This window comes from Aphidius gifuensis, linkage group LG4 (genome assembly GCF_014905175.1).
Source record: "Aphidius gifuensis isolate YNYX2018 linkage group LG4, ASM1490517v1, whole genome shotgun sequence".
Taxonomy (NCBI): Eukaryota; Metazoa; Arthropoda; class Insecta; order Hymenoptera; family Braconidae; genus Aphidius; species Aphidius gifuensis.
Window position 1 is genome coordinate 25,332,126 of NC_057791.1, and position 14,018 is coordinate 25,346,143.

At 26.0% G+C, this 14,018-nt stretch overlaps 2 protein-coding genes across 3 annotated transcripts; one reads left to right on the forward strand and one right to left on the reverse strand.

Moving 5' to 3' along the window:
* The first annotated feature begins 102 nt into the window (after nucleotides 1-102).
* LOC122856037 lies at nucleotides 103-1,473 on the forward strand. Its single transcript, XM_044157814.1, has 2 exons — nucleotides 103-343; nucleotides 408-1,473. The coding sequence occupies exon 2, from the start codon at nucleotides 436-438 to the stop codon at nucleotides 1,042-1,044; it is 609 nt and encodes a 202-aa protein (XP_044013749.1). The 5' UTR covers nucleotides 103-343; nucleotides 408-435; the 3' UTR covers nucleotides 1,045-1,473.
* Nucleotides 1,474-1,930: 457 nt separating this feature from the next.
* Nucleotides 1,931-13,556, reverse strand: LOC122856032 (protein dopey-1 homolog). 2 transcript variants are annotated; one of them, XM_044157807.1, is made up of 6 exons: nucleotides 13,038-13,556; nucleotides 12,077-12,214; nucleotides 4,356-12,002; nucleotides 3,768-3,935; nucleotides 3,580-3,691; nucleotides 1,931-2,462 (listed from the first exon to the last, which is right to left on the reverse strand). In XM_044157807.1, the coding sequence occupies exons 2-6, from the start codon at nucleotides 12,130-12,132 to the stop codon at nucleotides 2,262-2,264; spliced, it is 8,184 nt and encodes a 2,727-aa protein (XP_044013742.1). In that variant the 5' UTR covers nucleotides 12,133-12,214; nucleotides 13,038-13,556; the 3' UTR covers nucleotides 1,931-2,261. The 2 variants fall into 2 exon arrangements, with proteins under 2 accessions (XP_044013742.1, XP_044013741.1); XM_044157806.1 differs by having other exon boundaries at nucleotides 12,714-13,556.
* Between the last annotated feature and the right edge of the window lie 462 nt (nucleotides 13,557-14,018).

A 14,018-nucleotide genomic window follows, 5' to 3' on the forward strand; every position in this document is an offset into this window, starting at 1 on the left:
TGTTTAACGTTTATTAATTTTTTTATTTTGAATTATAGCGCCAAAAAAAAAAACATGGCGCATTAAAGATGGATGACACACACACATGGTTGACACGTGTTTTTATTTTGCAACAACAAGGTCGACAAAAACATTGAATAATTAATTATAAAAATATCAATAATTGAACTTGATAAATATACTTCAAGGCAATTAACAACAAGACAAATAATAACATCTGTATTTAGTGTTGTTAAAGAGCACTAAAATAAGTTTTTAAAATACATTTAAAAAGTGATTTAGAAAAAATAACAGACAATTATTCATCAATTACAAATTGCTAATAAACATAACCATCAAACAGGTATTAAATTTGACAACATAAATTATTTATGGGTATATGTACTAATAGTAAAATTATTTTTTAGATAATAGAAAATTCCAATATAAAGTAAAATGGGACGTCGACGTTCAGCAATTGCTCAAGGTTCAACATCTGCACCAATTGACGATGTTGTTGATGAATCACTTGGACTATCAAGGATAACACGTAAAGATGGTATTGCTAGCGTACAGCTCAATAATACAAAAATAAAAGTATTGACTTTATGTGCCTTGAAACGTAATATTTCTGAATACAAAAGGAAGAGTAAACAAATGAAGAATAATACTAAAAATGGAGTACTTTCAGAATCAGATAAGCAAAAGTTATCTTCAATAATTACTCAACGTCCAACACCAGCACCAATTGATGAAATTGTTATTGATCGTGAGGCTGAACGTTTAGAAAGTCGCAGATTACTTGAATTAACAAAAAAAACAAAAATGACTGTTGATGATATAAAAACAAGAAATATACCAAACGATATTGATAAAGAAATATATTCCAAAATATCTGCTATTATGAGTTATAGGTTAAAACTTAAGAAAACTGGAACACCACCACCACCAATCGACAATTGTAAGGGTGATATTGAAGATCAAAATAATGAACAACAAAATAATAATAATGAAGTGATGAAAGGATACGAAAAAAATGTTTCAATATTATCATTAATTCATTAATACCTGATGTAAAACAATATGAATCACCGTATTTTAAAATATATATTATTGAAGATAAAGAAAAATAAAAAAAATATATAGTATATTTTGATTCAATTGCCCAAGTAGATAGTATACAATTTTTATCAAGTAAAATATAAGAAATCTGTTTTCAAACATAACATCATCATAACACACAACTGTTATTTTATTTATATTTAAAATTGAAATATATATATTTATTTTGATTTTAAATTTATATTGCAGATTGGTAAAATTCGTGAATATCATATTGGTCCATATTACTGGCTAGATTAAAGATTTGGTGTATGGACGTTCAACAAACGTGCCAAGAGCTCAAATGTCACTTTAGCTGGTTTATTTCCACTAATAAAACAACAAATGAAAATTATTTTAAAAATCACCTTATTATTTGCCCAAAAATATACATACATATACAATATGTTAATAATAATATTTCCTTAAATAATAAAAATTAAAACAAAAAAAGTGATTGCTGATTATTTTTAATAACTTATAATAAATGATATACAATATTTAATAATATTTTCTTTTGTATAAGTATTTAGACTTATTTTAATATAATTTAATTTATAAAAACTTGATACATTATCCTTTAATGAAAGAGAAAAAATAAAAATAAATCTATACAATATATAATAATATTTAAGTGCCAATACTAATACTAATAATTATTGTATGTGATGATAATAATAATAATAATAATAATTACAAATTTTATTATTTGTTATTGTCGAATATTATTATTTTATTCACAACCAAGTTAATTTGAATAAACAAGTTGTCATTAATTTGCTCGCAACAAAATTATTTGTCAATACTTGTTTAATTAAATTAAATTAAATTATTTAATAATATTTTTCAGTGTTTATTGGAAATTAATATGCGTTTTAATTTTTATATATAAGAAAAATGGATTTACAAAAATTTAAAATTCTCGTTTCGATATCGATGATCAGATTATTAGGTATAGTATTATTATGGTACACCAGCGTCTATATATTTTAAGTAAAATAATAATGCACCAATAAAAAAAAAAAAAAACATAAATGGCACTGTATTGGAAAAGAAAAAGTAACAATAAACAATCGTAACCAGCGATCGTAATTCTAAACTTATAAATATTATACAAAAACACGTTTGATTTGTTGTTGTTGTTGTTGTTGTTGTTGTTGTAAATGATTATTGAGTTGCTATTATCTTGCTGGTGCAACAGGCATTGTATCAAGAAAGTCTTGCTCAATAACAGTTTCCAATTGTGTCAAATTCAGTGGCACACCATTTGATCGACTATTTAAAGTTGAAAAGAAATGATGCAAATCATGAAGTGAACGAATTCTATTTGATGTTAGAATTAATTCACCAGGTCTTACAGCTGTTGGTGTTAGAGCTCCAAACTAATTAAATATCAGAGAAAAAAGAAACAAATTAGTATTAAAATGTATTTTATTTATTTATTTAAAGATAAAATAATTTTTGTTGGCTGTCGAAATTTATAAAGACGACGATCACTACGACAACACGACACATTGGGTTATTGGCTTAAATTTAAAAATAAAACATGATGCGCCACATACTTACTTATTATATTATTATATATTATTATAAATATATATGTTCCGGGTCTCTAAATGCCAAGTATATTGTATATTCTAAATGAAAACACGGGGATATACTTTGATGTTTTTATTTTTAAAAAATAGTTGAGTTTACTGTGTGTAAAAAAATATTTGTATAGGACAATATAGTCTTTTGTTTGTTCTAGTAATTAGTTGTGAATCGTGTGCAATAATTATTATTATTATTTTACAGTTAATAAATATTGACAACAACAACAGTCAGTTGTATTTAAAAAGTTTGATGACTGAATGATGGCTGCTGCTGCTGTTTCATTTTATCATATTTTACTGTTATTATCACATAATATTATTATTATTGCTGCTGTATATTCACGTGGGTATTAATATTATAATAAATTATTATAATAATTGAGTTTAATTAATATACATAGGTATATTTACAGACTACACTGATGATTCAGATTATGATGACTTTGATCTTGATGACGTATCAATAAAAATAACCAACAACAATAATAAAATAAACAAGAATTTATTGTCACAACGATTAGATGATTTTTATATTATTCCTGAGGATTTATCAATTGAAACATTGTCAATAATTGATATTTATGAAAAACCATCGGAAAAAATAATGAAAAAAATATATCGTTATACAAAACATAGAATTCCGGGTTATGATTATGATGAACTTGAATATACAAATAATGAAAATTCAAATATTTGTGATGATAAATCAAGTTGGACTCATTGTTTGTGTCAATTTACTTGTGATGCAATAAATAGTGTTGATTGTTATACACCATGTCAGAGTGGATGTCAATGCAAAGAAAATTATGTTTATGATGAACAAAAAAAAATTTGTATAAAGCCAGAATATTGTGATAATCAAATAAATAAATAAATAAATAAATAATTGTATTATAATTTTTACCTTGTTATCCATAAGTCTTGCTATTCTTGTTATGTGAGGTACAAAATCAGAAGAAATATTATTTTTATGAGATTTTCCAACAACTGAATTACCCACAAATGCCCATCGATACCTAAAATCATATAAAATGTAAATTATTATCAAGTATATATTAGGTATAATATCAATAATAATAATAAAATACATACATTTGAAATTGTGGTAATTTATGAGCTGGTAATAATAGTGCAAGATCAATTAATTTTGCAGCAGCAACTTGTAATTGGAGCCAATGAGGATGACCATGTGCTTGTAGACCATTATTTGCATTAACAGCCCATGATGAATCCAGTCCCGACAATAATTTTATATGCGAGCTAATAATAATAATAACAATAATATTATTAAATTTACAACTTATTTATAAATACAAAAAAACGAAAAAAAAAAAACAACAAAAACACAAAAGCTCTCTTATAATATAAATGAAATTTACCTGTTTTGACGTCTGATTGTCCCAACCAACACCACCAATCACATCATATAATTCATCGTTGCATATTAATCGTTATGTATATTAATATATTCCCACGATGCCAAAATAGAGCCAAAAAAAAAAAAAAAAAACATGACAAAAATAACATTAAAGATTGTTAGTTTATAAAATAAATAAATTATCATATTTATTATTTTTATTAATTATTATTAGCTTGTACATGACATTTTTGTTAGGCCAATTAGATGATAGAAGAAAAGCACAACAGACAACTATGTGTAGTATTAAATAATAACAATACCTGAATTCTTCACTGTCATTTGTTAATTCTTGTTCAATATGTAAAAAAACTTGAACCAATTCACTGACAATAACTGGCCAGAGTGATGTTGCATGTTGTGGTGATATTCGTAAAAGCAACACTCGAAAACATAAAAATACTTGTGCTTGAATTGATGGAATAACTTGTGGTAATCTTAAACTATCAGCCAAACGTTCTTGTATATCTGGCATTTGTTTATGATACTGATCAGTTTCACTGCACAATATAACAAATGCCAATCGTTTTAATAATTGTGCACGTTGTTCATATTCTTGTTCTTTTGATGAAAATATACTAATTCCACTGCTTTGTGCAATTGACACACGAGTCATTAAATCTTTAAATGTCGTTGTATCATGTGTCATGAGATTATCAATAATTGTTCTCCAGTATGGTAAACATGCTGGTGTCATTTGAAAAAATGCTGAATCAAGTAATAAATCAAGTACATCTTTACGCCATGATTTTCTTGTATATTGATAACTTGATAATGAACTTAATAAATGTGAACAAGCTATAAATGATGATATATTTTTAGTTGTATGATTTTTCAAGTATGGTGTTACATTATACATGACATTTGTTAATAATGTTACAACACGTTCTTTTTCTTGTGATCCATAACTAACATCAAGTAAAGGTGCTAATATTTCAGCAAGTATTGCTTGTGCTTGTACACTGTATACTGAATTTGGTGGTGTTGTCGTTGTTGTTGATGATGATGATGATAGATACATACCACCACCACTACTATTACTACTATTACTACTATTATTAATGATACTATTATTATCACCACCACCACCACTATTATTTTCAACCATGTCATTTGATAATAATGCATCTTCACGTACAGCTAAATTTCTTCTTAGCCATGTTGTTTGTTCTAAACAAGCACCAGCAATTTGTGAACATGATTCAACAAGTTTTGATGTTATATCTTGTAAATCTCTTATGTCTTTTTTTTCTTGCATTGGTGGACATTTTTGTATGTATTCATTTAATATTGCAATTAATAAAAATTGTGCTGGTGCTGTTAATGATAAACCATCTTTTAATAAACTAATTAATGATTGCCATGATTCAACAAGTGATTGTGTACTATTTGATTGCATATAAACATATAATAATTCAAGTATTGATACTTCCAAAGAAAAATCTTGTTTAACACCATATGTTTGTGGTGGTGTTTTAATAACTTGATTAACTGTTTGTACAAGTGTATCAATTGGTATAACACGTATTGAACCAACAAGATTAACCATAACTTGTTGATCAGCAGATACATCTGGTAATACTTTTTTAATATTTAATAATGATGATGATGATGATGATGATGATCGTCTTTCATGCCATGCAACAGCAATTGCTGCTAAAAAATTAACACCATGATGAAATGATATTGGTGATAATAATTCAAGTAATTGATGTTTTACAACTCTTGGACTACCAACAACACATGTTGCTTGTTCATCATTTTTTTTTGTTGCTAATACAGCTTGCCAAAGTGCTGTTAATGATGCTATTATTCTTGGTAAATGACTAAGAGCTGTACGCTTTGCATGTAAATGTTGTTCATTCATTATTATTGTTGTTGTTGTTGATGATGATGATGTTGATGATAATGATGTGCCTGCTGATGATGCACCTGCTGCTACTGCTGATGATGACGATGATGATGCTTTTTCTTTTCCTAATAGTTCAACAGTTGATAATGTTGGTGTTGGTGTAAATACATGAATAAGATTATTAAATATTTGTCCTGGATTAACACTTGATATACCACTTTGAAATCCTCCACCACCACCACCACCCCCATTCAAACTCATTTGTTGCGAACTATCAAGTAAACAATACTGTAGAAGAAATGTCAATGCCTCTAAATGTGTTACAGTATAATCAGCTGGTAAACAACAATCAACAGTATTATTATCAACAGAAATATCATTTTCATTGACATAATACGCTGCAAGATATTCAATATTACAACATAATTGATGAATAACTGATGTTACAATTTTTGTAAGAGATATTCCCATGTATGGAAGACTAGATGTTACCAAATTTGTCCAGTGTTGATGAAGATGCCTTAAATGTTTTAATTGTAATGCACTCAATATACTTGCAAGAAACATTGGCTGTTGGGTTATTGATGCGCCAGATATATATTCCAATGAATTTTCAAAAAGATTTGAATTTGAATTATTATTATTACGAGATGACGATGATGATTGAGTTGTTGTTGCTGCTGTTGCTGCTGTTGCTGTTGGTGTTGTTGCTTGTGATGATGAAGATGATGTTGTTGTTATTGTTGGTGGTGGTACTGTGTCATCTGTAGAAAGAGCAACAGCAACAGTATTACTACTAGTAGTATTGGTAGTAGCAGCAGTAGCAGTACCAACAGAATTTTGTAATCCACACTGATGCTCCAACATAATCAATGACAATATTAATCTTAATAATTGTATTTGAAATGCTTCGGTATGTATACTTGCACGATATTTACATTTGTTTAAATCATTTTCATCTATAATTGGATCATTAAATAAAATAATTTCTTCAGTAAATGTAAATACATGATGATTATCATTTTGTAAATTTTTCATATTTAAAACACTTGATACTAGGCAGTGAAGTGCAATTTTTTGTACTATACATTTAGTTAAAAGATCCATAATGTAACAACTAAAACCTTTACCAGAATCACGTACAATTGTTATTAGCTCAGAAAATATTAATGTCAATAATTCAGCACTGGCAAGTTGTACTTGTCTATTACCAGATATTTCTTCTTGTGTTAATCTCATTTGTCCCAAATTTGGATAATAACTTCTCATTAAATATAAACATATTGTTATTAATACCTCAAGATACATACTACTACGATATGTTGCAATAAATTTTGTACTAGCAACATCACCATAAAAATTTCTTCCCAATACACTTTTTCTGTGTCTTGCTAATAATGTTAAAATTGTTGAATTTTTACTTGCACTTGTAATACCAGTTGTTGCTGCAGCAAATAAAAACATTCTTGCATTTGTTATTAATTCATTTTTTAAAGTTCTCAATGCATAAAGTGTTCTTGTTGAATCATAAACACCACAATAAAGTAACATATGAGAGTGTAAATTATGTACACCAACACCACCACCACCACCACTACTATAATTTTTTATTTTTTTATTTTTATTATTATTTGTATTATTTGTATCATGTATTTTATTATTTGATTCTTTTTTTGGTTCAATATATTGACACATTTCATGTACTTTATCAACAACTTCATTGAGAACTTGTTCAACAATACTCATACCATTTTTATTACCAAAATATTCTTCAGCAGTTGTTGTACTTAAATCTATATCACAATCTTCATCACCCATTGTCCAACTTGGTACACCAATACCATCATCATAATTATTACCCATCATTGATTCATTAATATCATAACTTGAAAATTCATTTGTACTATGATATTTACCTTTTAAAAGAGTACCAGCAACTTCTCTTGATCCACCAGCTATTATTCCAATTGGTTCTTTTTTTAATATTGATAATGGTGATTTATTTATTATTGATTTATTTTCACTATTTGATATTGAATCTATTGATGATTCTAAATTTTTTTTATTTGATTTTTTTAAATAATCACCATCATCATCATCATCGTTATTGTTATTTTTATCATTATCATCATCATCATCATCATTATAATTATCATTATCATTTTCATAATCTTTGTTGGTTATTGTTGATTCAGATATTGAATTATTTGATTCAAATAAACTTTCATCAAAACTACCACTTGAACTACCACCACCACCTTCTTTATCATTATCAGGTTTTTTAAATCTCATGGCATTTTTAAATAATTCAGCAGATAGACTACTATTATTTTTAGTATCAACAGCATCAAATGTCAATGAATCACTTGAATTTGTATTTGTATTTGATAATGGATTAACAAATACTGATATATTACGATTTTCTGATATACTTGATGGTACCTCAAGTTCTTTCATAAATTGATTTTTTTCTGTAACATATTGATTGCCTTTTTGTGTATTGGCCAATGTTGTTACAGCAAATATACGTTTAACTTTAACTGGATTAATTAATTTCTTTTTTTTTCTTTTATTTTTATTTTTGTTATTATTATTATTATTATTATTATTATTAACATCAGCTGTATCACTAACATGATAAATAACATTACCATCAACTGAACTTATTGCATATATTTTAGCAGTACCCTCACTATCATCTTCATCATCATTATCATTATTATCATTATTATTATTATTATTTAAATGTTTTATTGTTTCAATATTATTATCATGTTTTGTTAATACAGTATTACTATGTTGTATACTAACATGAAGTACACTCATACGACAAGTTGATGGATCAAGAAGCATTGATAATACTGGATCAACAATACGTGATATATCACCACGTACAAGTGAATGTAATAACCAAGATTGGGCAATAATTTTTAGTGGTGAATTATCAACAAGTTGAAGATTATCAAGCATTTTAAATAATGATTTATCAAATGTTCTAGAACAACCACGAAGACGTGGATTTGTTTGTATTTCACGACCAAGATGCCAAAGTGTTGAAAATCTATGAAAAGCATCAATTTTTATTTCAATACTTGTTGTTGTTAATGCCATACCAATAATATCTTCAACAGCATCACAATATAAATACAATGAATGATGAAGTTCATGCAATAATTCAACACATTTTAAACGATATTTATAAGCTGGTAATTGACCCAAATGATTCCAAAGTGAATATGCCAAAGTTTGATATACATTTGTACATTGTGATAAATATGTTATATGCCATTTTTTCATAAGTGGAATCATGACAACTGTTGTAATAATACCTTGTTCTATATTTTGATTTTGATATTGACACGATGACGAGTTGTTGTTGTTATTATTATTATTATTATTATTATTGTGAGCACTTGATAATTCCATTAAATCAAGTAATGTTGATATACTTATTAATTGTAATGATGGTTGTTTACCTAGCCAACATGAACATACTGTTAATACACGTAACCAATCTGGTAATAATAATAATTTGTCATTTTTATTATTATTATTATTATTATTTTCAATATTATAATATTCATCACCAGATTGACAATATGTTGGAAATGTTGATAATTCAACTAATAAACTTGATGCTATTTTTAATACTCCTTCCCAATTATTTTGATTAATTGAATTTATAAAATAATTATATGGTTGTTGATTGTTATGATTTTTTATTTTTGTTGAATATTTTTTTTTATCAACAAATGACAAATCAACTTTACATGTCCAATCACAATTATTATTATTTTTTAATGTTGAATTTAATATTTCTTCCAATTGTTTTGTTCTTTCATCTAAATTTTCTTTTGGACATATTATTAATTCATCAAACATTTCTGATATACTTTTTTCATTTTCCAATATTCTTTCAGATACTAATTTAACATAAAAATTTTCATATTGTCTCAAACAATTTTCCAACATTGAATGTTGTGCTTGTTGAGCTGGTGATGGTGTTCTATTATTATTTATTTTTATTGGTGATGAATTATTTGAATTATTTATGTCAAATTTAATATTACATGTTGCATCATAATTAACAACAGAATCATCAATACTTTTTGCTTTTAATGATTCATCATCATCATCATCATTATTATTATTATTACTTGATGATGATATTGTATCATCAGCACTAATTTCACACAATTCATTGAGTTTTGATGCACTTTTACTTGATTTTTTTTTAGTTTTTTTATCATTTTTTTTAGATGCACCACCAGAATTTGCTCGTCTTCGAGGACTTGGACTTGAACTTGGACTTTCAGATAATGTATTTATCATTTTAATTTGTTTATTTAATTTACTATCAGATTGACTTTTTTCCAATGGAATTATTGTTAAATTAACATTATTATTATTATTATTATTATTATTAATTGCAACATGATTTCTATGATGATTATGATGAAATGATGATTCATCATTTTTATTATTTGTAATAATAGTTTGTGATGATGGTGATATAATTGGTTGTACTTTTGATAATATTTTACTGCATAAATCAAGACTTTTTGTTATTTCCATTGGAGTAAATAAATTTAACTTTGATGACAATGTATTAATAATATCATGAAATAAATCTGGTAAATGTTCAGATGATGTATCAATAAATGCATCAACTGATACTGTATCAAGTAAAAATTCAGCTAATATACAAATTTCCATTAAATTTGGCATTCCACTACCAACTGCTGCAACTTTATCCAATAATTTAATATTATCATTATTATTATTATTATTTATTTTCATGTTGCATGAATTTTTATACAATTGACTACAATGTAGCCATATATAGGATGGTTGTAATGTTGAAAATAATAAATTTGCTGATTTAACAACTTCATGAGATTTTAAACAACGTACCTCTGTTTGTGAACATGCATTGTAAAATGTACGAAATACTTCATACAATATATCATCAAGTATAACTGGACCAATATCTAATTTATCAAGTAATGATACTAATATTCTGTATGGTTTTAAATCAAGTGGATTTTCATTACAAACAATTTTTAATGTTTCTCTCATGGCTTCAATAAGCATAATTTTTGAATATGTATCAAAATATGTTGCTGTTGTTGTTGTTTTTAAAGTAACATTATGTTGTTGTAAATCATTAGCTGACGATGATGATGATGATGATGATTTTAATATTGATGTATTAACTTCACTGCCAAGTAACCAATTAAATAAACGACGATTTAAACTCATATCACGTCGCAATATTGTAGCTAATGCTGATGTTAATAATTTAATCATATCATTGTGTTCAAATTGACTATCATGAATTGGAAAACCAGCTAATAATAAATCAAGTGCACTTCTTTGTACAAGAGCTGAAGTATCTTGTATACAACGACACAATGCAATAACCATATTATCAATATTTGTACCCATAATATACAGTTGTTTTTTCATTAATAGCTTTTTATTAAAATGACTTAAAACAAATGATAATGCTGGTAAACGTATACATGGATTTGATGATACACAATCCCATAAACATGCATAAAACATAATAGGTCCAACACCATCACATACTTTTTCAAGTAATAAATTTGTACGATCAAAATGATCAGAACCTTCTTCAAGACCAGGTAATACACCACTTAAAAAACCACTTAAACCAGGAGTTAAACGTTCACCAAGTGGTACAAAATGATTTTCATAAACAGTTAATAATGATGGTCTAACATTCATTGCAGCATTACCAAGTAATGGAAATAAACCAGCACTGTATATAAATAATTCATGACTCAATCTATTTGTTCCCATACATTTAAATATAACATCATATGTTTCAAGTGCTTTTAAATGTACACCTGATGGTAATGCTGGATGCATACATTGTGCTAATCTTTTTGATATTATTATTTTTCTAGGTATTACTGGAAATTTTAAATTTGACAATAATACTTTATTTAATTTACCAAGTGCTGATATTAAATCAGCCCATTCACTTGTGTATTCAAAATTTTTCAAGGCTTTGTCAACAGCTGCAACATATCTGTTATTGAAAAATTATTAAAATTAAAAATAATAATAGGTAAATAAATAATAAATAATTAATAATTAACTTACGTTCGATATTTTGAATCTCGCATGAGTTCACATTCTTCAAGAGCTATGGAACCCATTATTATTATTATTATTATTATTTTAAAAAATATAAGGCAATTTTTATTATTATATAAAAAAACTGCAACATTTATTCATTTTCTGTAATAAAAAAATTATTAGGTATTATTTTTTTAACTTTTTAACAAGTTGAGTGTGTGGCACAACTCACAAGTGGTTATCAATTTATCATCTATGACTATGAGTCATCTTGATCAAACAATATAGGTACAATATTTCCTAATAATAGTTTTTGTGATAAAAAAAAGTGAGTCATTGATTGAAAATTGAAATATAAAATATACCTAATATTCCATGAAAAATGAAATAAAAAATAAAATAAAACCAAATGTAAACATTACATACACAGGATGTTTATTCAAGGCCATATTATTATATTAAAAATGGCTATATGTACACACTAAACTCATCAGCTGTATGGTAAGTGGTAACAGTGTAACACATACAAGTACACAACTCATGTCATTGAATTTAATTTTTTTTTTTCTTTAAATACTTGAAAATATGTTATCATCAACTCTGTCTCAAGAGATTAGTATTAATACCGAGTCAAAAAGGTTAAAAATTTGACGATTATTACCTTCTATTGACAAGTTAAAATGATTAAACAACGGAATCCATTTAATGTTATCAGCAGCATATCATCCAATCACCATGCCACACACATTGACACTTGACACACACTCAATTGTATATATTAAATATATTTTTACGTCTTTTAAAACTGTTTAAAACTGCTCGAGATATTACCACTAAGATATTTATTTATTATTATTTTCTATTAGCTATAATTTAATATACCTATCAATCAACAATCAGTATCATTTAATATATCTAATTATATTCATTTAAAAACATGAAAAGAAATGATTATTTAAATAATAAATTTACCTATTTTACTCACTGATTGATTGATACCTCTATTTTAATTGTCAAATGTTAATCATTTACTAGCAGTCTAGCACCAATCATTTACACCATCACCAATAGTCAAGGTCATTTTATTTATATCAATGCAAATTAACAATCAAATAATTTTTTTTTTTTAATATTTAACACAAACATTTAATTAGGTATAATGACATTATTTAACTTGTTGTTTTGAGATAAATAATAATAATGATAATAATAGACAAAAGCAAAAAAAATATATACTAACACAACAAAAGTACAAAACTTGGTGTGTTTTATATAGTTTTATTGGTGCTGACGATTGTGATTGTGAATTGTGATTGACCGACCGACGTGTACATATATTGCCCCCCGACGAGTTGTTTGATTGTTTCAGATCAGGTTGGTATTTTATTTACTTTTTTTTTATTGGCTGCTCCAAAATGACTCTGTGCTAACTTCACAGCTAGCGACGAAACTATAGAGTAATTTAATGGCCGTTCATTTAAATTTTATTATTTGAAAAAATTAAATATACCTAAATATATGAATATATACCTATAATTGTAAAAAAATTAAAAATTTAAATATTTCAATAAATAAAAATGCAATTATTATGTATATAAGAAATAGATAAATAAATAAATATGTATATACCTATATATATATCGTTTTAAATAACAATCGATTATCTAAAAACTCGATTGAATAATAATAATAAAAAAAATAATAATCAGCATGTTGATTTGATGACTGATAGTCTGATACTCTTAACTAAATATACATATGTACATAAATATTGATAAATATTAAATACATTAATTAAATGAAATATTAATTGCCCTTAATATATATTTATTGCTTTAATTTAGCAACTTGTACCTACATAAAAAGACAGGAGACAGCCAAATATGATATTATGATGATATATACATAATAATAATTGACAGACTGTGACAGACACACAAAGATGACCTATTTTTTTTTATAAAAT

Excerpts from the sequence above, each read along its gene's own strand:
- LOC122856037 (XM_044157814.1), top strand. The coding sequence starts at position 436 with ATGGGACGTCGACGTTCAGCAATTGCTCAAGGTTCAACATCTGCACCA.
- LOC122856032 (XM_044157807.1), bottom strand. The coding sequence starts at position 12,132 with ATGGGTTCCATAGCTCTTGAAGAATGTGAACTCATGCGAGATTCAAAA. Across the intron at positions 12,003-12,076 it reads CGAGATTCAAAATATCGAAC|ATATGTTGCAGCTGTTGACA; the intron begins GTAAGTTAATTA and ends TTTCAATAACAG. Across the intron at positions 3,936-4,355 it reads AATGACAGTGAAGAATTCAG|CTCGCATATAAAATTATTGT; the intron begins GTATTGTTATTA and ends TATTATTATTAG.